Source organism: Heptranchias perlo, chromosome 3 (assembly GCF_035084215.1).
Source record: "Heptranchias perlo isolate sHepPer1 chromosome 3, sHepPer1.hap1, whole genome shotgun sequence".
NCBI classification, from domain to species: Eukaryota; Metazoa; Chordata; class Chondrichthyes; order Hexanchiformes; family Hexanchidae; genus Heptranchias; species Heptranchias perlo.
In genome coordinates this window covers 118779602-118805287 of record NC_090327.1, presented here as the reverse complement: position 1 = coordinate 118805287, position 25686 = coordinate 118779602, and the positions used below count along the sequence as shown (strand labels likewise).

Here is a 25686-nt window from a genome sequence, read left to right as displayed (position 1 = left end):
AGCACAGCTCCCGAGCCTGGCGCCCTCCTGGCACACCTTGCCCCAACTGCAGCTCCGAGCATCGTGTGGCAGATTATGCATGTTCCATCTGGTAGGCACTGATTGGCGCTCGTGGCGCCCTTCCCTCTCCCGCAGGAAGACCCCCCCCCCACCCCACCCGCCTTCCCCCACAGGGCACCCTCCTGAGTTCTGCCCAAATCTGCCCATCCGCCAGATGTTAAGGGCAAAGCGAAAACCGAACAAAATAGTATTTTGATTCTCCTTATAGTTGGAGATAAGAATCCGTGATGCATTTGGGGTTAAATGTTCCAAATACTTTATAGGATTACAATAAATCCTGGGCATTAGGCATGGCATTCCATAATTTTATTTTATTTTATTTCCCCCCATCTTGAGTGCAGACGATTGTAACTGGAAATCAAGCAGTGGCTGTGGAGTTTTGGAAGTGTTTTGACCCGGATTATGCTCAGGTCGATTGTAACCCTCCAAATGGAACGAGTCAGCTGGTTTTCATTGAACATCGAAGGTTTGTTTCTGTTTTAACCCTTTAGTCTTAGTAGTGGGGTATGATCTATTGCTAGCTCGAAGGTGATGTCAATGAGGTGTCTGGGCAAGTAGCACTGAACCCCAAAACCCGCTCCTCCTCCTCACACAAATGGGAGTAGAAATCTGGAACTCTCTCCCCCAAAAAGCTGTGGACGCTGGGGGTCGATTGGAGCTTTCAAGACTGAGATCGGTAGATTTTTGTTGGGTAAGGGTATCAAAGGGATATGGAGCAATGGTGGGAAAATGGCATTAAGACACAGATCAGCCATGATCTAATTGAATGACAGAGGAGGCGGGAGGGGCTGAATGGCCTCCTCCTGTTCCTATGTTCCTAAAACATGTCGGGGTGGGGGGGGGTAGGGACCACCATGTTTCCGATGTGCAGCTATTTCTGCAAAGAAACAAATTAATTTTTACACCTTTAGATCTCTGGGTCCTTTCTGCCCCTTAAAGTCCCTCACAGGATCTTGTCCTTGCTGCCATGCCGCCTACTGGCACCGGTGGGCTCCCTCCTGGTGGCGGCAATCATAGATGCATAGAATCTTACAACCATTCGGCCCTTCGCGCCTGCGCCGGCTCTTTGAAAGAGCTGTCCAATTTAGTCCTACACCCCAGCTTTTGCACACAGCAAGGTTCTGCAAAGAACAGTGAGATAAGGACCAAATAATCTGTTTTAGAAATATTGGTTGAGGGATAAATATTGGCCAGCTCTCCTTCGAAATAGTGCCATGGGATCTTTTGCATCTTCTTAAGAAGGCAGACGGGGCCTTGGTTTAACGTCTCATCCAAAAGATGACCCCTCCGACAGTGCAGCATGCCACAGTACTATAAGTATCAGCCTAGATTATATGATCAAGTGTTTGGAGTGAGACTAGAACATACAACCTTCTTACTCTAAGCGAGAAGTGCGACCCACTGAGCCACAGCTGACACAAAGGAGAAAAGGAGTCACTTCGGATATGAGTGTAATCCAACAATAGTGCTTGCATCTTAAAACCTAATCCTTCCAACAGACAACGGACATGGGAATTGCTGGACAAAAAAAGACAAAGGTCTATCTAGTTTGCCTTCTACAATCCTGGTAGTCACAGGATACAATGATATTGGAGTTGTTGACTAATTATAACAATCAATCTCTATCAATTAGTCTACAACAGACCCAGACATGAGGTGAGGAAAACCCCCAGTGATGGAGAGCTTTGGGAACCATAGGTCCAAAGTCACCTGTGCCTCCCAAGTATGTTACAGTTACCACATGTCATGTCTCAAATTACTCATATACTGTATCCCCCAAACTGTTATTTTCTGAAAGAAATCGATCTAATTTCTTAATGAAGAAAAAGGCTACCTGCGAAATCACACAAAATTGGCATACTGATTGTAGTTTTTACAGATTGTAGTTTTTACGGAATGACTGCTTTTTACTCCCTAATTTAAAAAGTTAATTCACTTCATTTCATACAAAAAATCATTTAAAAGGCTAATGGAATGTTATGATGTTATCTCAAGGGGGCTGGAATATAAAGGGGTGGAGTTATGTTCCAGTTGTGTAAAGCTCTGGTTACACCCCATTTAAAGTACTGCGTTCAGTTCTGGGCACCGCACCTCAGGAAGGATATATTGGCCTTGGAGGGGGTACAGCGCAGATTCACCAGAATGATACGGGGTTAAAAGGGTTAAATTATGAGACCAGGTTGCATAAACTCCGCTTGTATTCGCTTGAGTATAGAGGACTAAGGGGTGATCTATTTGAGGTGTTTAAGATGATTCAAGGATTTGATAGAGAGAAACTATTTCCTCTGGTGGGAGAGTCCAGAACAAGGGGGCATGACCTTAAAATTAGAGCCATCCCGTTCAGGGCTGATGTCAGGAAGCACTTCTTCACACAAAGGGGAGTGGAAATCTGGAACTCTCTCCACGAAAATCTGTTGAGGCTGGGGGTCAATTGAAAATTTCAAAACTGAGATTGATAGATTTTTGTTGGGTAAGGGGATTAAGGGTTACAGAACCAAGGTGGGTAAATGGAGTTAAGATACAGATCAGCCATAATCTAATTGAATGGCGGAACAGGCTGGAGGGGCTGAATGGCTTCCTCCTGTTCCTAAATAAAGATTTATCCGCAGTTAAAAATTGCAGCTCCTCCAGAATGAAAGTTTTGGATTTAAAGTTTCAATTGATGTGATAGATTCATTTTTACTCGTTGATGCTTCGGTTTTACTTTCCGTCTGCCTCTTCCCCTCCCTTCCTCCATGCGAAGTACATTGTCTGAAAGGTCTCCCCTCACACACTCACCGTTTTATATTCTTTCCAGGTTCTGTGAAAATCTACACTGCCGTCTTTTCTGTGTTGAATGACCATCCATCCACCTCCTGCTGTCTCCATATTACAGTACACCTGTGGAGAAACCAATTGTTGCAGTGAGACTCAGCTTAGAGCCAGGCTGGTGAATGATTCAGTCAGTTTGTGCAGTGATATCTATCAGTACATCAGCGTAATCCCAACCATCGGCATTCAAGTATGTCAAAATGGGACAGTAATATTATTGAGGCGAAAAGCATATATGTCTTTAAGGGGAAGCTGGATAAGCACATGAGGGAGAAAGGAATAGAAGGTTATGCTGATAGGGTGAGATGAAGTAGGGAGGGAGTAGGCTGAGCCGCACAGCACAGACCAGTTGGGCCGAATGGCCTGACTCTGTGCTGCAAACTCCATGCAGATCTCTATGTAGACTGATATTAAGAACCCCACTACTATTTGTCTCAGTAATTCAAAAATGTCTTACTGTTAATAAATTGAAATGTCACTATAATGAAATGTTTTACTGTGAAGAGTGGAGGAGGTTAAACTGGGGAGGCTTAAAACCCCCTATGGGATTTTGGCATTGACTACACCATTGATGTATTGGTGCAGTGACTTTTCATACAGGTCATTTATGTCGTGAAGTTGGCTTCAGACTCGAGCTAAACCCATCACTCAATGTTGACAGGTACTTAGAAAACAATGAAAGCACCCAAACACCGAGCTCGTTACCATCAAGGTGATGGATGTCTGTGCTGGGGAATCGAACACTTTCCATTTCAGCCTCCCAGGCCCCCGATCTTAGCTCCCCCCGCCTGGCGGGAACTGGCCGGGATGGGGGGCAGTTAAAATGAGGCCTGCATTGCCTCCCCGCCGGCTCCCCATATTAACCTGCACTTTGGAGCAGGCGAGTGAGGCACTCGCAGGATGGAAGCGGGTTCCTACTGTAAACATGTAGACGTCATCGGGACCCAATCTGCTATATTAGTCGGAGGCCTGAGCCCGTCTGGAGGTTGGATCATGGGCCAGAAGAGGCCAAGGCAGGTACATTTTTAAAACATGTTTTAGGTTTCCTTGTGGGGCCTGGAGGAGACGGAGTCTCGGGCCTCACATGGAATCCTCTGGCTTCCCCTCCCTCCCCCCTCCCCCAATTGCCACCCCTCCCCCCCCAATCGCCCTCCCTCCCCGATCGCCCCCCCCCCACCCCGGTCACCCCCACCCAATTACCCCCCCTCCATTTCCGATTGCCCCCCGATCACCTCCCTCCCTCCCTGATCGCCCCCCTGATCGCCCCTGGTCACCCCCTTCCGTCCCCGATCGCCCCCCGATCGCTCCCCCCACTCCCCTGTTCTCTCACAACTTACCCGACTGTCGGGGACCATACCCTCACATGACTGACTCAGCTCTGCTCTGTGCATGTCAGACATTTCTGACACACCACAAAAAGCTTCAGACTCAAGAACATCAAGTGATTATGATTATCAAGGTGGCAGCAGGTTTCTGCCATAACACAGACTCTTCCCATGGAAATATCGATTGATGACTTGGGAAACAGCCAGAATTGTCAGGCAGTGCGCATAATGCCACTGCTGGGCAACTCACTTCTAATAATACTGGTGTGAGCGGCTGGTTAATGCAATGTTATTAGCCTGTCCTGGATTCGAGGAAGTTTAATAAGCGTTGATAATGTCCTTGCATCAGATATAATTATATCAAGAATCAGAGATGTTTGGGTGTGAGTGAGCTGTAATCGAGAAATCATATCATACACCACGAGTGTGAAACTCGGGGATAGTTTGTGGGTTAAATTACAACCTTATTACTCTCTCCCAAACACTGATTAATTTTTTCATTTGTATCTTATGATCTGAATAAAATAAATACAGCGTTAATGACAGTGAAATATGGTGTTGAAATTAATAACAATGATTTGAGGCTTAGGAGAGGCCGAGGCAATGTCATTGTTGTAGAATCGTATGGTCACATATTCCATAAGAGAATGTTAGACAAGGGAATTCCTCGTCTGCTTTTCTTTACAAATTCACACGATTTTTGTCAGATCTTAAGGGTCGATTTTAATCTGGAGAAGGGCGGGGGATAGGGGACAAGGCCTGGGGTATTTTAACTCCTGGGCCTTATTTAAATGAGTCCTGTCCTGGAACCGGAGTGAAGAGTTGCCGGGAGACGAAGATCAGGCGGCCATTGGATGTCTACCAGCTTCCAGGTTAGGTGAGGGAAGGGGGTTCAGGGAGGGTCTCCTGGGGGAAAGAGGGTTCAGGGAGGGTCTACTGGGGGGAAGGGAGTTCAGGGAGGGTCTACTGGGGGGGGGGAAGGGGGTTCAGGGAGGGTCTACTGGGGGGAAGGGGGATCAGGGAGGGTCTATGGGGGGAAGGGAGTTCAGGGAGGGTTTCCTGGGGGTAAGGGGGTTCAAGGAGGGTCTTCCAGGGGGAAGGGGGTTTAGGGACAGTGTCCCGGGGGAAGGGGATTCAGGGAAGGTCTCCTGGGGGGAAGGGGGTTCAGGGAGGGTCTCCTGGGGGGAAGGGGGTTCAGGGACGGTCTCCCGGGGGAAGGGGGTTCAGGGAGGGTCTCCCAGGAGGAAAGGGGTTCAGGGACGGTTTCCCGGGGGGAAGGGGGTTCAGGGAAGGCAGTGACTTTCCCCGAGGACCTGGAATTGCGTTCTTGCTCCTTCTGAACCCACAAAGGAACGATTTACACTTACCAGAAAGACCCAAATTTATGCCCAAAATTCGAGGCCCAGCAGTCCCTATTTCTGGTAGTTTATAGAAATTATTTTTTATTTCTGCCTCCCCAGACCTGCACTGTTCTATTCTATATCTGTGGAAACTTCTTTATGGCATCGGAATCTGTTACATTAAAAGGAGAAAAACTTCCACAATTGCATTTACTTAAAGATGCTGGGGTTGAGTTTGACTGTTGGGCAACTGTTCGGGGCAGAGCGCTGGTTCCAGCTGTGAAGGGGTCATCCCCCAAACCCCACCACCCCGCTCCCCCATCCCTCTCCTCGCACACTCCCCCCACCCAGCTCCCCCAACCCCTCTCCTCCCACACTCCCCCCATCCCTCTCCTCCCACATTCCCCCCACCCAACTCCTCCCATCCCTCTCCTCCCACACTCCCCCCACCCAGCTCCCCCAACCCCTCTCCTCCCACACTCCCCCCATCCCTCTCCTCCCACATTCCCCCCACCCAACTCCTCCCATCCCTCTCCTCCCATACTCTCCCCTACACAGCTCCCCCCACCCCACTCCTCCCACACTCCCCCCCCACACCCCGCTCTCCCCACCCATCCCCTCCCATCCCCTCCCACACTCCCCCCCCAACCCAGCTCCCCCCCCTCCTCCCACACCCCGCTCCCCCAACCCCTCTCCTCCCACACTCCCCCCCCACCCAACTCCTCCCATCCCTCTCCTCCCATACTCTCCCCTACACAGCTCCCCCATCCCTCTCCTCCCACACTCCCCCCCCCCACCCCGCTCCCCCCACCCCTCCCATCCCACACTACCCCCCCACCCCGCTCCCCTCATCCCTCTCCTCCCACATGCCCCCCCACCCAGCTCCCCCATCCCTCTCCTCCCACACTCCCCCCCCACCCAACTCCCCCCATCCCTTTCTTCCCACTCTCTCCCCTACACAGCTCCCCCCACCCCTCTCCTCCCACATTCCTCCCCACCCAGCTCCCCCCACCCCTCTCCTCCCACATTCCCCTCTCACCCAACTCCCCCATCCCTCTCCTTCCAAATTCCCCCCACCCCACTCCCCCCACTGCTCTCCCCCCACTGCTCTCCCCCCACTGCTCTTCCCCTCTTCTCCCACACTCCCTTCCCCCCATGATTTTGGGGCCTCGGCCTGAGGCCCAAACAGGGGTCCCTGGAGAAGTTTGCTGGATTGAGGCCTCAAAATTGGGCCGGGGTGACCGCCAGCAAAGTAAGTTATTGGGTGGGAGGTGGTTCGTGATCGAGGAGCGTGGAGGTCCTGGGTGGGGGCTACGGCCCAAATTATTTACTCCTGCTCTTCCAGGGCCCACAGAAATAATTGGACACTTACCTTTCCCGGGGTCTCTTGTGTTCCAGGGCCCAAGGAGCCACTCAGTATGAGCAGGGCCCAGGATCCGACCAGCTCCCGACCAAAAATGGCCAGTGGGATCCTACTTACATTGTAGGACCCCCGATTTACATATTAAAAGGGGCCAATCGCCTGAAACAGGCGGGCGCTTTGGACATCCAGTGCTAGGCCCCTTTCAAAATGGCGGGGGCCGCACCACTGGTGGTAACAGGGCTGTGACCACCCCCCCCACCCCATTAACATCAGGCGAGGACCAATCAAAATCGACCCCTCGGTGCTTAATGTGCTGAAATCATGCGTTAATAGCTTCAAACTGTAATTTTCCTAACATCAATAAGATAGAGTAGAACTTAAAGAAGGTGAGGTGACGGACATGCCGTGCTTTCCTCGGGCCCCGATTGTCAACGTTGATTTTCTGCCGCTCTGGGCTTATGTTGCTAAGATTCTCAAGCGTAAATTGCCGTAGAAACCGGCCTAAATTTCAGCGTGAGTCGGATCGAGTAATTTCTGGCCCTAAAATTTTAATGACTGGGAGGAGAGTGAGTAACCACGCACAGAGAGAACTCTCCCCCTGAGCAGCAGAGTTGTAGTTGCTGCCAGTGTAAATGGGATGGTACCTGGGCGGAGCCCACACTCTATAGCTCTCAGATCAATAACTATGGGACATGGGAATGTCCATATGATGACATGGGAATCTGTGCAGAGAAAGAGGGCCCTGATTTTAACTACGGCCCAGATTTGGGCGAGTGACACCCAGAGATGAGGCCCAAGGGTATTTTACCTCCTTGCGAGAGTCCCGCGATCAGTAACGGGGGGTGGGCAGGGACAGGGTCTCCTGAACCCCCCCCCCCACGCAGAAAGAAAAAAGAAAGTAAATAACTTACCTCTTTGGGCCTCTCATGCCCCCATTCCGCTCCTCTGCTGGGTTGGGCTTGGTGGGAAAATCACTCCCGCTTCCCACTGAGGCCTCAGTTAATATGGCAGTCGGGTTTCCATAAAATCATTGGGACAAGACACGCATATGTTAAAAAGGACCCCAGTGAGAAACCTGGGTGATTTTAACTGCCCACTCGCCCGGATCCCGCTGGGTGGGTAGGATTAAAATCACTCCCCCACCCCACACCAATTACATCTGTATAATTTCAGAGCTATGCAGTAATCGAGTCAGTGGCCCAAAATGACCTGGTCATAAATATAACTTCTTAAAATATAAATGGGATTACTCAGTAGAATTTGGGCTAATCATCAGTAAAGCAACAGCAGCAACAACAATTTGCATTTATATAGCACCTTTAACATAGTAAAACATCCCAAGGTGCTTCACAGGTGCGTAATCTGTTGAAAATAAACACCGAGCCACAGAAGGCAATCGGTAAAAGAGATCAGCAGAAGAGCTAGAGGCGACATGGGGAAACATTTTTTTACGCAGTGATATGTTATAATCTGGAATGCTCTGCCTGAAAGGGTGGTGGAAGCAGATTCAATAGTAACTTTCAAAAGGGAATTGGATACGTACCTGAAGTGAAAACATTTGCAGGGCTATGGGGAAACAGCAGGAGAGTGGGACTAATTGAATATCTCTTTCGAAGAGCTGGCACAGGCATGATGGGCCGAATGGCCTCCTCCTGTGCTGTACTTACTATGATACTATAAGGACATATTAGGACAGGTGACCAAACGCTTGGTCAAAGAGGTAGGTTTTAAGGAGCGTTTTAAAGAAGGCGAGGGAGGCGGAGAGGCGGAAAGGGAATTCCAGAGCTTAGGCCCTAGACAGCTGAAGGCACGGCCACCAATGGTGGGGCGTAGGAAGTGGGGGATGAACAAGAGGCCAGAATTGGAGGAAGGCAGAAAGGCAAACAAACACAATTAAACATTTTTAGAACTTAAGAACATGACCTCAAATTGAAAGTTCAATTCATAGTTTTATGTTAAATTAAGGCCCGTTGTTCAAATGAAGTGGAAATCACGATCATTTAGTTAATTCATCATTTATAAACCTAATAGGACATATAGAACATATTATTTAAAGTTTGCAAAATGAATTGATGTGTGTATTTATCAATTTCAAAAATTATTTGTGACTTTCAAGCTAATTTATAATCTTATGCATTCATTCCGAAATGTAGGAATTGACAAACAAATGAGATAATTGCTTTTTAATTGAAGGAGGAAAATGTACAAATCAACTCATTTCTGCCTGATTTAATCTTGGCACACACACAATGTTCTGTAGTTTTCCCATGTCGGGTTTCAAAGTCCGTCTCTCGGTGTGTATGTGTGTGTGTGTGGTTGCTGGTCAGTGTAAATTAGTTTTGACTCTGTACTATGTCATGTAATAGGACGAGTCACCAGAGGTTAAAACTACACGGAACAACGTTGAAAAAAAGACTTTTCATTTTCCTAATATGTGGGTGAAAAAAGAAAGAGATTTTTTCCCAGACAGAACAAACCTGTGAACACTTGACTTCTGACATTGAAAATCACACAACAGTCAGTATGAACATTTTACCATCATTGACTGTTTGGTTCATATGTACCGAATTAAGGTTAGGAGCAGGGAGAGGATTTGGCCTAGATGTTCAATTGTCCAGTCCCCGTTTTGCAGGTCAAAAACAGGTCTGTTCATGACCTCAGGACGTCCCAAAGTGCTTTACAGCCAATGACATACTTTTGAAGTCTAGTCACCGTTGTAATGAAGGAAACGCAGCAGCCAATTTGTGCACAGCAAGGTCCCACAAACAGCAATGTGATAATGACCAGATAATCCATGTGGGTCCAATATGGCGTGCTGTGTTTTATGCCCGATATATGAGAGTACGCCATATTGGACCGACGCTGGCAGCTGCCTAATCGCATAGTTGACCCAATTTAAACATGCGAAGAAGAATCCAGCGTTTGTGTGAGGACCCTTCCGGCATATTGGGCAAAAACCCATGAGTATTTGTGCCGTGCAAGCTCCGACAGATATTTTGACTCATGTCTACCGTGGCCTAACCTTAAACGGACCACTGGAGACCGCGGAATAAAAGCAGAAAGGAAAGTTTTTATAACCCACCAGGTCAGTGGAGCCAGAAGGACCAAGAGAGCTCCTCCTGGCTCCACATTAACACTGGAGGCTGCTGTCATCCCATGCTCACCACCCGCCCCCTCCGAACACCTCCCTTCCCCTCAGACCTATCGTCCCAGCTGGCCGGTTCTGCTCCTACCCACGCTCATTGAACTCTTTTTTTTATTCATTCATGGGATGTGGGCGTCGCTGGCGAGGCCGGCATTTATTGCCCATCCCTAATTGCCCTCGAGAAGGTGGTGGTGAGCCGCCTTCTTGAACCGCTGCAGTCCGTGTGGTGAAGATACTCCCACAGTGCTGTTAGGAAGGGAGTTCCAGGATTTTGACCCAGCGACGTTGAAGGAACGGCGATATATTTCCAAGTCGGGATGGTGTGTGACTTAGAGGGGAATGTGCAGGTGGTGTTGTTCTCATGTACCTGCTGCTCTTGTCCTTCTAGGTGGTAGAGGTCGCGGGTTTGTGAGGTGCTGTCGAAGAAGCCTTGGCGAGTTGCTGCAGTGCATCCTGTGGATGGTACACACTGCAGCCACAGTGCGCCGGTGGTGAAGGGAGTGAATGTTTAGGGTGGTGGATGGGGTGCCAATCAAGCGGGCTGCTTTGTCCCTGGATGGTGTCGAGGTTCTTGAGTGTTTTTGGAGCTGCACTCATCCAGGCAAGTGGAGAGTATTCCATCACACTCCTGACTTGTGCCTTGTAGATGGTGGAAAGGCTTTGGGGAGTTAGGAGGTGAGTCACTCGCCACAGAATACCCAGCCTCTGACCTGCTCTTGTAGCCACAGTATTTATGTGGCTGGTCCAGTTAAGTTTCTGGTCAATGGTGACCCCCAGGATGTTGATTGTGGGGGATTCGATGATGGTAATGCCATTGAATGTCAAGGAGAGGTGGTTAGACTCTCTCTTGCTGGAGATGGTCATTGCCTGGCACTTGTCTGGCGCGAATGTTACTTGCCACTTATCAGCCCAAGCCTGGATGTTGTCCAGGTCTTGCTGCATGCGGGCTCGGACTGCTTCTTTATCTGAGGTGTTGCGAATGGAACTGAACACTGCAATCATCAGCGAACATCCCCATTTCTGACCTTATGATGGAGGGAAGGTCATTGATGAAGCAGCTGAAGATGGTTGGGCCTAGGACACTGCCCTGAGGAACTCCTGCAGCAATGTCCTGGGGCTGAGATGATTGGCCTCCAACAACCACTACCATCTTCCTTTGTGCTAGGTATGACTCCAACCACTGGAGAGTTTTCCCCCTGATTCCCATTGACTTCAATTTTACTAGGGCTCCTTGGTGCCACACTCGGTCAAATGCTGCCTTGATGTCAAGGGCAGTCACTCTCACCTCACCTCTGGAATTCAGCTCTTTTGTCCATGTTTGGACCAAGGCTGTAACGAGGTCTGGAGCAGAGTGGTCCTGGCGGAACCCAAACTGAGCATCGGTGAGCAGGTTATTGGTGAGTAAGTGCCGCTTGATAGCACTGTCGACGACACCTTCCATCACTTTGCTGATGATTGAGAGAAGGCTGATGGGGCGGTAATTGGCTGGATTGGATTTGCCCTGCTTTTTGTGGACAGGACATACCTGGGCAATTTTCCACATTGTCAGGTAGATGCCAGTGTTGTAGCTGTACTGGAACAGTTTGGCTAGAGGCGCAGCTGGTTCTGGAGCACAAGTCTTCGGCACTACAGCCGAGATGTTGTCGGGGCCCATAGCCTTTGCTGTATCCAGTCAATCAGCCATTTCTTGATATCACGTGGAGTGAATCGAATTGGCTGAAGACTGGCTTCTGTGATGGTGGGGATATCAGGAGGAGGCCGAAATGGATCATTCACTCGGCACTTCTGGCTGAAGATGGTTGCAAACGCTTCAGACTTGTCTTTTGCACTCACGTGCTGGACTCTGCCATCATTGAGGATGGGGATGTTTGCAGAGCCTCCTCCTCCGTTAGTTGTTTAATTGTCCATCACCATTCATGACTGGATTTGGCAGGACTGCAGAGCTTTGATCTGATCCGTTGGTTGTGGAATTGCTTAGCTCTGTCTATAGCATGTTGTTTCTGCTGTTTAGCATGCATGTAGTCCTGAGTTGTAGCTTCACCAGGTTGGCACCTCATTTTTAGGTACGCCTGGTGCTGCTCCTGGCATGCTCTTCTACACTCCTCATTGAACTAGGGTTGATCCCCTGGCTTGTTGGTAATGGTAGAGTGAGGAATATGCCGGGCCATGAGGTTACAGATTGTCCTGGAATACAATTCAGCTGCTGCTGATGGCCCACAGCGACTCATGGATGCCCAGTTTTGAGCTGCTAGATCTGTTCTGAATCTGAACTGCCTCATGGGGCATGACTAGTGCCTGCAGTAATGCCAGTCACCTGCTGTTGTCACAAGGGGACCAATATTGTGTGGTCCTCTCGCCCGTCAGCCGGTCGTTTCCATCGCTTGGTTCATGCCCCATGTCGGGCAACAACAAATTACCAGGCTTAAGTCACAAAGTCGGCTCTATGGTGAGGTCCTTACCTTCTTAGGCTCTGACATGTCGCTGATGCGAATGCTGTAGACCCCACTCGTGTTGTGACCGGCCTGATAGGCTTCTGCGCAGTCCCGGAATAACTTCTCTTTGGTGCATTTCACTGCAGCTGGAGGGAGAAAAGGTGCAACTGATCAGATAAGAGTGTCACAGGTCTCAACAGAAGTGCCCTTGTTGCAAGAGGAAATGGGTTGTAATGAGGAAACAGATCTCAAAGTTAAAATACTGATTGTCTTTAGACCCTGGAGCACTGATGTGTTGTACCACAGTATAGTAGGAGATGGGGTTTGCCCCTCTGATTTTCCCAGCCTTGCCTGGTGTTATGCCTGAAAAAACACTCAAATTGGTGTGGTAATAACTAGCTGCTCTTATTTCCATGCCCTCAAGAATCATCCATCAAGTGCTGCACTGTCGGAGATGCCGACTTTTGGATCAAATGTTAAACCGAGGTCCCATCTGCCCTCTCAGTTGGACGTAATAGATACCATGGAACTACTTCATTGAGGAGCCGGGGAGTTTCTCCAGTGCCTTGGCCAATATTTATCCCTCATCCAAGATCACTAAAAAATAGAAGATTTGTTCATTTATTACATTGCTGTTTATGGCACCTTACTGTGCACAAATTGGCTGCTACGTTTCCTACATTACAACAGTGACTACACTTCAAAAGTATGTCATTGGCTGTAAAGCGCTTTGGGATGTCATGAGGTCATGAAAGGTGCTGTATAAATGCAAGTCTTTCTTTTTTCTTTATTTTGGAGATTATAAATTATTATCTTTGTTTTATTCTCCTCAGATGAACAACCTGTCACTGGGTTATTGCATTTGTTTAACAATGTTTTGGTAGTTTGTCTGACTGTGAAAATCGTCATGCATTGAGGAATCAAAGAGGAAATGCAGCTGAATTTACAGTTCACATGCAGACAAATGGTAACCACGGAGCTTGGCGCTGTGTTATTAATAAAGTTCATCTCTCTTTTGTTTTGTTAAGTTATTTCCCTTGATTTGAATTGATTGAATAGGTCGATCGTCTGTATTGGAATTGAATTGTTTGAGCATCTACCTGAGACCAAGCAATATTGACCTACTTGCTTCACTCCTGCCCTGCAGAGAGTCAGTCACTGGGGCAAGATGCTCTCCCAGGAACTTTATGTTCAATCAATTGAATCTTGTTATTTTCTGTGGGATTTGACTGTTGAAATTGTCCCAAAGATGTTATTAGATGTTGTATAATGTAGTAGAATTCCCATGGGAGGTGCAATTTGTTGTACAGGATCCTGTGGGGGGATATTCCATAATTATAGAATCCAACAGGACTTGTAAATGGATTTAGGCTGTTTTGAAATAACTTAAGAGAGGTCTGGAACACTAGCCAAGTACAGAACAAGAATGAAACCATTATAAACTCCTTAGTTGCAAGAACAGTAAAAATACTCTGTTCAAAGGTTTATTGAAAAAAAAATCTATTTGCTAAGTCTGTTGTCTCCATGAAGCTTAATTGTAAAATAACTCCATTAACTTATGTCTGTTCTCTGTAGAAAGATAAGGAAAGAAAAGTCAATGGTATCTTTTCTGGTCAGATAAGACATTCCTTATGTATTCCTAATCTTAACTGATCCATCAGAGCAATGGGATTTGGAGACATCATCCACTACAGTTAATACAGTTATTGGCACTCTCAAAATAACTGGCAGAAGTCAACCTTTAAAGTTCTTCAAAGCAGAGTTACTGGAAACACTACCAAACAGTAAGGGCTGTGGTTATTATATAACATGAATAGGGCTTTCACCTCCCCACAGTCCTTGCCAACTATCATTCCCTTGCTTAATCACAGATCCCAACGTCTTCAAATAGTAATTGCATATGAAACAATATTAATTAATCAGGTGGCCACTTTAAGAGAAGGAAAGCTTAGTAATTGTGACAGTGAAGGAGATCTGTGCAGCACTGCTGCCTGTCAGACTGTCAGGCAATACGAAGGGGGATAGTGAGTCCATCAGCAAAGAAAGTATATTTGTTTTCTACTGAGGTAAGGGGAAGTCTGTTTTTAGCGAACAAATTTGAATGTGTATATCAGACATAATTAGCACAATTGAGACATTTGTTTTCCACACTGACGGTAACTGTGGGGCGAAATTCAACTTTGATGGATCCAAAACCAGAGGCAGTGCATCTCCTGGCTGCTATACCACTCGCCCGATTTTCCTTTGCATTGAAGTCAATGGGCGTAAAACGGGTGTAAAACGGGCGTAAAAGAGATGCGCAACGAGTGTACAATGAGTCTGTAAAGGACGTATAATGGGCATACAATGGACGTACAACAAGATTACAATAGGTGCACAAAGGGTGAACATCGGGATTACAATGGGTGCAAAATGGATGTACAACGGGCGTACAATGGGTGTACAATGAGATTACAATGGGTATACAATAGGTGTACAAAGAGTGAACATCGGGATTACAATGGGTGTAAAATGGATGTACAACGGGCATACAATGGGTGTAAAACGAGATTACGACAGGTATACAATGGGTGTACAAAGGGTGAATATCAGGGTTGCAACAGGTGTACGTACACTGGGCGTACAGTGGGATTACAACGGGCAGCCGATCTGTAACCGTCAATTTTCCCCCATCGTCCAAAGTGAAAATCACCCCCATGATCTTTTTAGAATATACAAATATCTGCATAAGAACATAAAATAAGAAGTAGGTGCAGGACTAGGCCATACAGTTCCTCGAGCCTGCTTCGTCATTCAATCAGATCATGGCTGATCTTCGACCTCAACTCCACTTTCCTGCCCGATCCCCATATCCCTTGATTTTCCTAGAGTCCAAAAATCTATCAATCTCAGTCTTGAATATACTCAGCGACTGAGCATCCACAGCCCTCTGGGGTAGAGAATTCCAAAGATTCACAACACTCTGAGTGAAGAAATTCCTCCTCATCTCAGTCTTAAATGGCCAACCCCTTATTCTGAGACTATGCCCTCTAGTTCTAGACTCTCCAGCCAGGGGAAACAACCTCTCAGCATATACCGTCAAGCCCCCTCAGAATCTTATATGTTTCAATGAGATCACCTCTCATTCTTTTAAACAACAGAGAGTGCAGGCCCATTCTACTCAACCTCTCCTCCCAGGACAACCGTCTCATCCCAGGAATTAATCTAGTGAACCTTCGCTGCACCGCCTCTAAGGCAAGTATATCCTTCCTTAGATAAGGAGACCAAAACTGTACGCAGTACTCCAGGTGAGGTCTCACCAAAGCCCTGTACAATTGTAGTAAAACTTCCTTACTCTTGTACTCCAACCCCTTTGGAATAAAGGCCAACATGCCATTTGCTTTCCTAATTGCTTGCTGTACCTCCATGCTAACTTTTTGTGTTTCTTGTATGAGGACACCCAAATCTTTCTGAACACCAATGTTTACTAGTTTCTCACCGTTTAAAAAATATTCTGTTTTTCTATTCTTCCTACCAAAGTGAATAACTTCACAAGTCCCCACATTATACTCCATCTGCCACCTTCTTGCCCACTCACTTAACCTGTCTAGATCCCTTTGCAGACCTCCTCACAGCTTGCTTTCCCACCTAGCTTTGTATCATTAGCAAACTTGGACACATTACACTAAGTCATTAATATAGATTGTAAATAGCTGAGGCCCAAGCACCGATCCTTGTGGCACCCCACTAGTTACAGCCTGCCAACATAAAAATGACCCGTTAATCCCTACTCTCTGTTTTCTGTCCATTAACCAATCCTCTATCCATGCTAATATGTTACCCCCAACCCCATGAGCTGTTATCTTGCATAAGGATGTTCCCAAGGATGGGTGAAACTAGAACTAGGGGGCATAATCTTAGAATAAGGGGCTGCTCTTTCAAAACTGAGATGAGGAGAAACTTCTTCACTCAGAGGGTAGTAGGTCTGTGGAATTTGCTGCCCCAGGAAGCTGTGGAAGCTACATCATTAAATAAATTAAAAACAGAAATAGACAGTTTCCTAGAAGTAAAGGGAATTAGGGGTTACGGGGAGCGGGCAGGAAATTGGACATGAATTTAGATTTGAGGTTAGGATCAGATCAGCCATGATCTTATTGAATGGCGGAGCAGGCTCGAGGGGCCGATTGGCCTACTCCTGCTCCTATTTCTTATGTTCTTATGTTCTTATAACAACCTTTTATGTGGCACCACTCATTCTTCTAAAATCCAGAGAGTATAGGCCCATTCTACTCAACCTCTCCTCACAGGACAACCCTCTCATCCCAGGAATGAATCTAGTGAACCTTTGTGGCACCGCCTCTATTCCCCGTAATCGAATGCCTTTTGAAAATCCAAATATACTACATCCACTGGTTCCCCTTTATCTACCCTGCTAGTTACATCCTCAAAAAATACTAATACATTTTTCAAAAACGATTTCCCTTTCTTAAAACCATGTTGACTCTGCCTAATCATATTATGATTTTCTGTTACCACTTCCTTAATAATGGATTCCAGCATTTTCCTGACCACTGATGTCAGGCTAACTGGCCTGTAGTTCCCTGCTTTCTCTCTCCCTCCTTTTTTGAATAGCGGGGTTACATTTGCTACTTTCCAATCCGCTGGGACCGTTCTAGAATCTATGGAATTTTGGAAGATCACAACCAATGCATCCACTATTTCTGCAGCCACCTCTTTTAGAACCCTCAGATGTAGGCCATCAGGTCCAGGGCATTTAGCAGCTTGTAGACCTATTAGTTTCTAAAGTATTTTTTCTCTACTGATATTAATTACTTTAACTTCCTCACTCTCATTAGCCCCTTGGTTCCCTATTATTTCGGGTGTGCTTTTTGTGTCAAAATATTTGTTTAAGGTCTCTGCCATTTCCTTATTCCCCATTATAATTTCTCCTGTCTCAGCCTCTAAGGGACCAACGTTTACTTTTGCTGCTCTCTTCCTTTTTACATACTTGTAGAAGCTCTTACAATCCGTTTTTATATTTATTGCTAGTTTACTTTCATATTCTATTTTCTCCCTTTTTATCAATTTTTTGGTCATCCTTTGCTGGTTTCTAAAACTCTCCCAATCCTCAGGCTTACTACTCTTGGCACCATTATAGGCCTCTTCTTTTAATCTAATACTATCCTTCACTTCTTTAGTTAGCCACTGATAGATCATTTTTCCTGTGGAGTTTTTATTTCTCAATGGAATGTATATTTGTTGAGAATATTGAAATATTTCTTTAAATATTTGCCATTGTTTATCAACCGTCATACCCTTTAATCTAATTTCCCAATCTACCTTAGCCAACTCACCCCTCATACCTACGTAATTGGATTTATTTAAGTTTAAGACTCTTGTTTCTGACTTAAGTACATCACTCTCAAACTCAATGTGTAATTCTATCATATTATGATCACTCTTCCCCAGAGGATCCTTTACTGCGAGATTACTAATTAACCTTGTCTCATTACACAATACAAGATCTAAAATAGCCTGTTCCCTGATTGGTTCCATGGCGTATAGTTCTAGGAAACCCTCTCGAATGCATTGCATGAACTAGTCCTCCAGACTACCCTTGCCAATTGATGATTCTGTTTTTCACTCCCAGTAGAATCACACCCATTTCTGGCGGGCACACTGTTTGCCTATTTAAGTACTGGGGAAATTAATGGGACCGAAAGCAACAAATCCCCAGGACCCGATGGCCTACATCCTAGGGTTTTAAAAGAGTTGGCTGCAGAGAGAGTGGATGCATTGGTTTTGATTTTCCAGGGTCCCTGTGGATTGGAAGGTGGCAAATGTAACCCTGATATTCAAGAAAGGTGGTAGAGAGAAAACAATGAAGTATGGGCCAGTTAGCCTGACATCAGTAGTAAGGAAAATGCTAGAGTCTATTATTAAGGATGTAGTAACAGGGCACTTAGAAAATCATAATATGATTAGGCAGAGTCAACATGGTTTTATGAAAGGGAAATCGTGTTTGACAAATTTATTAGAGTTTTTTGAGGATGTAACTAGCAGGGTAGAAAAGGGGAACCAGTGGATCTAGTATACTTGGATTTTCAAAAGGCATTCGATTAGGTGCCACACAAGAGGTTGTTATACAAGATTAGGGCTCATGGGATTGGGGGTAATATATTAGCGCGCATTGAGGATTGGTTAATGGACAGAAAACAGAGAGTAGGAATAAACGGGTCATTTTCAGGTTGGCAGTCTGTAACTAGTGGGGTGCCGTAAGGATCAGTGCTTGGGCCTCAGCTATTTACAATCTATATCAATGACTTAGATGAGGGGACCGTGTGTAATGTATCCAAGTTTGCTGACAATACAAAGCTAGGTGGGAAAGTAAGCTGTGAGGAGGACAAAAAGAATCTGCAAAGGGATATAGACAGGTTAAGTGAGAAGGTGGCAGATGGAGTATAATGTGGGGAAATGTGAAATCATCCACTTTGGTAGGAAGAATATTTTTTAAAAGGTGAGAGACCAAGAAATGTTGGAAGTCAGAGGGATTTGGGTGTCCTTGTACATGAATCACAGGAAGTTAACATGCAGGTACAGCAAGCAATTAGGAAGGCATATGGTATGCTAGCCTTTATTGCAAGGGGATTGTATATTAAAAATAAGGACGTCTTATTGCAATTATATAGGGCTCTGGTGAGACCAAATCAGGAGTACTATGTACAGTTTTGGTCTCCTTACCTAGATATACTTGCCTTAGAGGGGGTGCAACAAAGGTTCACTAGATTGATTCCTGGGATGAAAGGGTTGTCCTATGAGGAGAGGTTGAGTGAAATGGACCTACATTCTCTGGTGTTTAGAAGAATGAGAAGTGATCTCATTGAAACGTTTAAAATTCTTAGAAAGCTTAACAGGGTAGATGCTGAGAGGCTGTTTCCCCTGGCTGGAAGGTCTAGAACCAGAGGTCATAGTCTCAGGATAAGGGGTCGGCCATTTGGGATCGAGATGAGGAGAAATGTTTTCACTCAGAGAGTTGTGAATCTTTGGAATTCTCTACCCCAGAGGGCTGTGGATGCTCGGTTGTATATTTAAGACTGAGATTGATAGATTTTTGGACACTAAGGGAATCAAGGGATATGGGGATCGGGCAGGAAAGTGGAGTTGAGGTAGAAGACCTGCCATGATCTGACTGAATGGTGAAGCAGGCTCAAGGGGCCGTATGGCCTACTCCTGCTCCTATTTCTTATGTTTTTATGTTCTTGTGTTTCTTTCTCCGTGTGGCCCATACACCTTCTCTCATTGTCATCTCTGTACCCCTCCTTTTGCCTCCGATTCTGTTTCTTAATCTTTCCATCTTCCTCTTCCTGCAATTCCCACATCTCTCCCTTCCCCATGTCTCCTGCTTTGTATGTATCTTACATATGTTCCTTTACTGAATTTGTGGTTTTTCTCCTCAACATTTGGCCCATATCGATACAACATAGGACCTTTGTATCTTCTGTTATTTTAAATAACATATGATTTTAAATATACACATGAACACTGCTGTTGACTTTGGCGCTCATTGGCCAAGGACATTGCTATGGCAAGTGTGGTAGGAATGTTTCTTTTTCTAATCACACTTCATCACACCAATGAAATCTAAAGACTGCACATTCTGTACCTCTTCCACATTCTAGTCATCACCATGTACTGAACTTCCTGTTGTTATTACAGTGCTGGCAGCTCTACTCTGATATCGAGTGATGTTATTTAATGAGAATTTGTTAAAATAAAATGGTTCCTCCAACATTAGCTGCTCCACCAAGCTTCATTTCTCAATGGCCAGCATCAATCACACAGCACATGACTACACTGAGATGGGGAATGGCTCTAGCTGCAGCATTTATGATATGAACAACACCATCATCGATCCATTAAGCTGTAATTTAAGGGGGAAAAACAGAATTAGTATGCAATGATTATCTAAAGAAAGAACTTACATTACTAGAGTGCCTTTCACGACCTCAGGTCGTCCTAAAGCACTTTACAGCCAATGAAGCATTTCTGAAGTGTGGTCACTGTTGTAATGTGAGAAACATGGCAGCCAATTTGCACACAGCAAGGTCCCACAAACAGCAACGTGATAATGACCTGATAATCTGTTTTATTTTAGTGATGTTGGTCTATAGATCAACCATGGAGCAGGGAACGGTCTCTGTGAGGGACATCCTAGAACAAATACAAAAATAATTCCCTTTACAGCATACAGTTTGGCTTCAAATATCTAAGCAATAAAGAAATGCCCCAACGTTTTGCAACCTTTTCAAAAAAATTCCTCTCCACAAATTAGAATAAGGCTCTGAATAAGTGGAACTGCCTTCTCATATCATTGCTGGAGAGAGCAAGCTTTATAAATTTAGTTAGGATGATCTACCCATCTTATTGTTGGAGTGAGCATCTTTATAAAGTTAGTTAGGACGATCTACCCATCTTATTGTTGGAGAGAGCAAGCTTTATAAAGGTAGGTAGGTGTCCTACCTCGATGCTGAAGGGAGCGAAAGTTATAAAGAAGAAAATACTTCCTCTACTCTATCTCTTCTAGATGCCTCCCTTTTATATCCTAGCACAGCAGTTCGGGATTTCAAAAAGCAAACTTCCAGATTCCTCTGGACAGAGGCAGACAATGATACATCTGATGAAAGGTCATCTACTTGAAACGTTAACTCTGTTTCTCTCTCCACAGATGTTGCCTGACCTGCTGAGTACTTCCAGCATTTTCTGTTTTTATTATCAATGATACATCAAACTTCTTTTCACTTCTTGAGCTCATTTTGTACGGCAGATTTTTTGTGTAAAATCTCCTTTAAGTCCTGTGTCACTGAGAAGTCCTGCATGTCGCAAAGAAATTTACCTCCAATAAGATGTGGGAAAGAAAATGATGAAAGTTGGTAAGCCGCACGCATGTGATTAGTGAGACCGAGGTGTTACCTAGTATTCCATAATAGCCCATGAACAGTTCGTAATGATTTAAAACTGGGGCATGATTGCGTTAAACAGGCAGAAATTCCTGGCCGACATTTATTCCTCAATCAACATTACTAAAACAGTTTAATTGGTCATTTATCTCATTACTGGTTGTGGGATCTTGCTGTGTGCAAACTGGCTGCTGCGTTTCCTACATTACAACAGTGACTACACTTCAAAAAGTATTTAATTGGCTGTAAAGCGCTTTGGGATGTTCTGAAGTCATGAAAAGTGCTGTATAAATGCAAGTCTGTCTTCTTTTACTATTCAGAAAAATATTGTAATAATTTCATAGTTTCCATTTTTTGCATTTTCTCTTTTGATGGAAATGCAGGAATAGTTGAACACACAGTTGAGAGATAACTTCGCCACACACTGGGTGATAAACATGTGAAATAGTCTAGGAGCATTGAAACAGGAGTGGGCCATCCAGCCCCTCGAGCCTGTTTCACCATGCGATTAAATCATGGCTATCCAGAGAAGCAGGGGAAGTGGAGAACATTGTAAATTTTAAAATGGGTCAATTTTTGACAGACAGGTCTATTGAAGATTATCAGAAGTAAAGCAGAGTAAGAAGTCAATGACTGGGGACCAGCCTGATAGGAACATACAAAGTGAAGCAGACCATTCAGCCCCTCAAGCCTATTCTGCCATTCAATTAGATCATGGCTGATCTGTATCTTAACTCCATCTACCCGCTTTGGTTCGGTAATCCTTAATACCCCTGACGAACTTTGTTTCCAACTGGGTATAGTTCTACAGTGTATAGTCTGCCTATTAATCCATCGTGGATAACCATAGCCTCCCTGAAGTTGTTTGATTGCCTAAGGGAGCTGGGGAAGAATTTCACAAGAGATTGTCTAAAATTGGCCACAGATTTTCTCTCTATTTTGTTGCCTCCTCGTGATTTAGAATTACTGGGTGGGGGGAGGGAGTTGAGGAGTTTAACTGCTAGTTAAGTGCTGGTGGACTGAATGGCCTTTTAGCATGTTTATCTTTGGATGTTCTTGCGAGTACAGGAGAACTTAGATGGCCTGCAGGTAAACTTTGACCATGGTCCCAGATCGGCTGCTGTGATTGCACAGTTATAACGATGAGACCTTTGAAAACATTCCTAAGACCATCCAGCTGTGCTCCTCAGGGTCAACACATCACTCGATGACCTTAAGGTGGAATCGGAGCAGGTGGGAGGTGGTCATGCATGGGAGACTCAGCTCTATCTGTCGTCAAGACTCTGGCCGACAAAAAGCTGCAACGGGATAGCCGCGGGTTGGGAGCAGTTCGAGTTACTCACAAACCGGTGCAGCCCAGAACCATGCCCTAAACCTGCCACCCAGGTTACAATGCAAGCTGTGTCTTATAGCCCTCACTTTGATCGTGGCCCTCCAATAAATCAAAGGCAAGCTTTCTGGGTCGTGTCAGCTTCACTGAACCCACAAGTGGGGAGATTCCCTGGAATGTGAAGGAGACACTTTGTTGTTAAAGCAATACCCAATTCGGTTCAGCCTTTAGATTGAGGTAATAAGAGCAAGGAATGCAGTGAGGAGGCACAGAAAGCAGTCAACCATCACTCATTGGGTGTTCATCTTGGATTCAAACATTCACCTACCTTTGATTTGTCTCATTCTAGAAAGATAGACAGGGAGGAAAAAAATTAAATTAAAACAGCAAATGCTGGAAATGTAAAGCAAGATAACATTTCTGATACAAACCCTTCGTCAGGACTGAAAACTGATGGACAGCAAAATGCCCTAGGTATTATAGAACACGTCAAAAACAAGACTGTGATCACAGAGAGGATGTTAATGGGCTGTGCGGATTGCAGATTGGAAATTACTCATTAGGGCAGCAGTAAAGTGGTAGATGATAGAGAAGATTGACCCAGTGAGGCAAAATAGTGTTTACATGGTTTGTAATTCTGTGCCGCACGTTGATGTAGGGGTTGCCAACCCTCCAGGATTGACCTGGAGTCTCCAGGAAATAGAGACTAATCTCCAGGACACTGCTGTGAGCAACATGGGAGAAAAGTCATAGGGGCATTAAAAAAATGTTATTAAAAATATTTTCTTCGAACATTCTTGTTTACTCGTTATAAAAATATTGGAGATGGGAGGAAAGGCTGTTTGACTGACAGTCAAGAATCATTCATTGGGTAACTAAGAGTCTGTTCATTTCCAATTGGCCGCGGGAAGGTGGGGTGGTGGGGGGGAGCGACGATGGACGTGTCGGGCAACCAATGGCAGGGGTGTAGGGGCGGGGTGGTTGGAGGCAGGAGGTCATGTGATGAAACCTCCAGAAATACGTCCAACCCGAGTTGGCAACCTACTTGATCCTAAACTTCAGTCCTAACATTTTCCCCATATTGACAGCTCCAACCATAATGAGATAGTCCATCATCAGAAGAAGAGGAGGAGGAGGTGAAGGAGGAGTTGGACAGCTTAAAACGATCATAAAAATCACTCTGTCAGAATAATTTCCTGGGAGTTATTTTTCAGAATTACAAGTCAGCTATGCAAGGCTGTACCGTACATTGTCAAAAAAAATGGCCAAAGAGACCCTGCCATCTGATGCCCACCCAGCAGCAGGGAGACCCTGCTCCAGCTTCCCATTCAAACCCAAGGGGCAGTGAGTGAGGGCATACACTCCAGCACTTTATCTCCACCGCTGAAGGCCACAAAAAAAGAAAGACTTGCATTTCTACAGCGCCTTTCACAACCTCAGGACATCCCAAAGCTTTCCAGCCAATGAATTACTTTTGAAGTGTTGTAATGTCGGAAACACAGCAGCCAATTTGTGCACAGCAAGCTCCCACAAACAGCAATGTGATAAATGGCCAGAACATCCATTTTAGTGATGTTGGTTAAGGATTAGGACACCGGGGAGAACTCCCCTGCTCTTCTTCAAATGGTCCCATGGGATCTTTTGCATCCACCTGAGAGGGCAGTCAGGGCCTTGGTTTAACATCTGATTCAAAATACAGCACCTCCAACAGGGCAGCACTCCCTCAGCACTGCACTGGGAGTGCCAACCTAGATTTTGTACTCAAGCCTCTGGAGTGGGACTTTAAACCATGACCTTCTAATTGAGAGTCAAGAATGCTACCACTGAGCCACAGCGTCTGCAATTTCAGCTGACCTTGATAAAAGAATCCTCCATACTGACATGTTCCGCCCCACTCTCAATACAACGCCTCAGCTGAACAGTCAGTTCAACGAAATCCCGTCAACAGATTCTACATACGCACAAAATGCTGATCTTCCAGCTAGCTAAACATGGTAACACTCTCACCTCTGAGTCAGAAGGTTGTGGGTTCAAACCCCATTCCAGAGACGTGAGCACATAATCTAGGCTGACACTCCCAGTGCAGTACCGAGGGAGTGCTGCACTATCGGAGGTGCCGTCTTTCGGCTGAGACGTTAAACCAAGACCTCGTCTACCCTCCCAGGTGGATGTAAAAGATCCCATGGCAGTATTCGAAGAAGACCAGGGGAGTTCTCCCCGGTGTCCTGGCCAATATTTATCCCTCAACCAACATCAATAAAACTGATTATCTGGTCATTTATCTCATTTCTGTTTATGGGGCCTTGCTGTCCACAAATTGGCTGCTGTGTTTCCTACATTACAATAGCAACTAGAATTCAAAAGTACTTCGTTGGCTGTAAAACACTTTGGGACGGCCTGAGGTCACAAAAGGCACTGTATAAATGCCAGATGAATGAGGAACATCAGTAGAATAATACCACAAAATGCTTCCCACGTGCTTTCTTGTTTCTTTTGGAGTTTACCTTAATATTCAGCGTAGAGGGGATAGTGTCATGTTTCTCCACATCAAAGAGACGCTCCAAGAGGAGGACAAGTTCTGCTCCACAGAGACGTAAAACGACCGCGCGCTTGCTTGTTCCCTGGGCACGGGCTGTAGATTTGAATTGGCAGAGGTCTCCAAGCAAGTCAACTGGCTTTGTCTCTCGGCTGGGAATGGCGTGAGCTTTCGAGCGTTCGCACGGAAGGAAGGGAATAGAAAGTAGTTTCCAGAAATAGCGGATCATTTTCATCTGATTTTCATCCTACTGAAGTCATCGGTTTGAAAATCGGGCAAGTTTTACAATGGACAAGTGGGTCAGATTACCACGCAGGCGGAGAAGTTGAAAGTTTGCCTCCCTCCCCGTACCCCCCTCCCCAACAATCTCTTCAGAGTAAGCTCTGAGCCTGATCCTTTCTTTGGAGA

At 45.7% G+C, this 25686-nt stretch overlaps 1 protein-coding gene across 10 annotated transcripts in view; it reads right to left on the bottom strand.

Moving 5' to 3' along the window:
- The window catches only part of LOC137307128 (angiopoietin-1-like), a 226557-nt gene that overhangs the window by 64022 nt on the left and 136849 nt on the right, over positions 1–25686 (bottom strand). For 2 of the 10 annotated variants that reach the window (XM_067976488.1, XM_067976525.1), the window contains 3 exons: positions 20924–20948; positions 12504–12622; positions 2839–2940 (listed from right to left, as the gene is read on the bottom strand). In XM_067976488.1, coding sequence (XP_067832589.1) covers positions 2839–2940; positions 12504–12622; positions 20924–20948 — 246 coding nt within the window. Of the gene's footprint in view, positions 1–2838; positions 2941–12503; positions 12644–15877; positions 15926–16134; positions 16141–20632; positions 20651–20923; positions 20949–22898; positions 22914–24044; positions 24054–24451; positions 24477–25686 lie in introns of all 10 variants that reach the window. The other 8 variants (XM_067976505.1, XM_067976496.1, XM_067976462.1 and 5 more) reach the window with 8 other exon arrangements.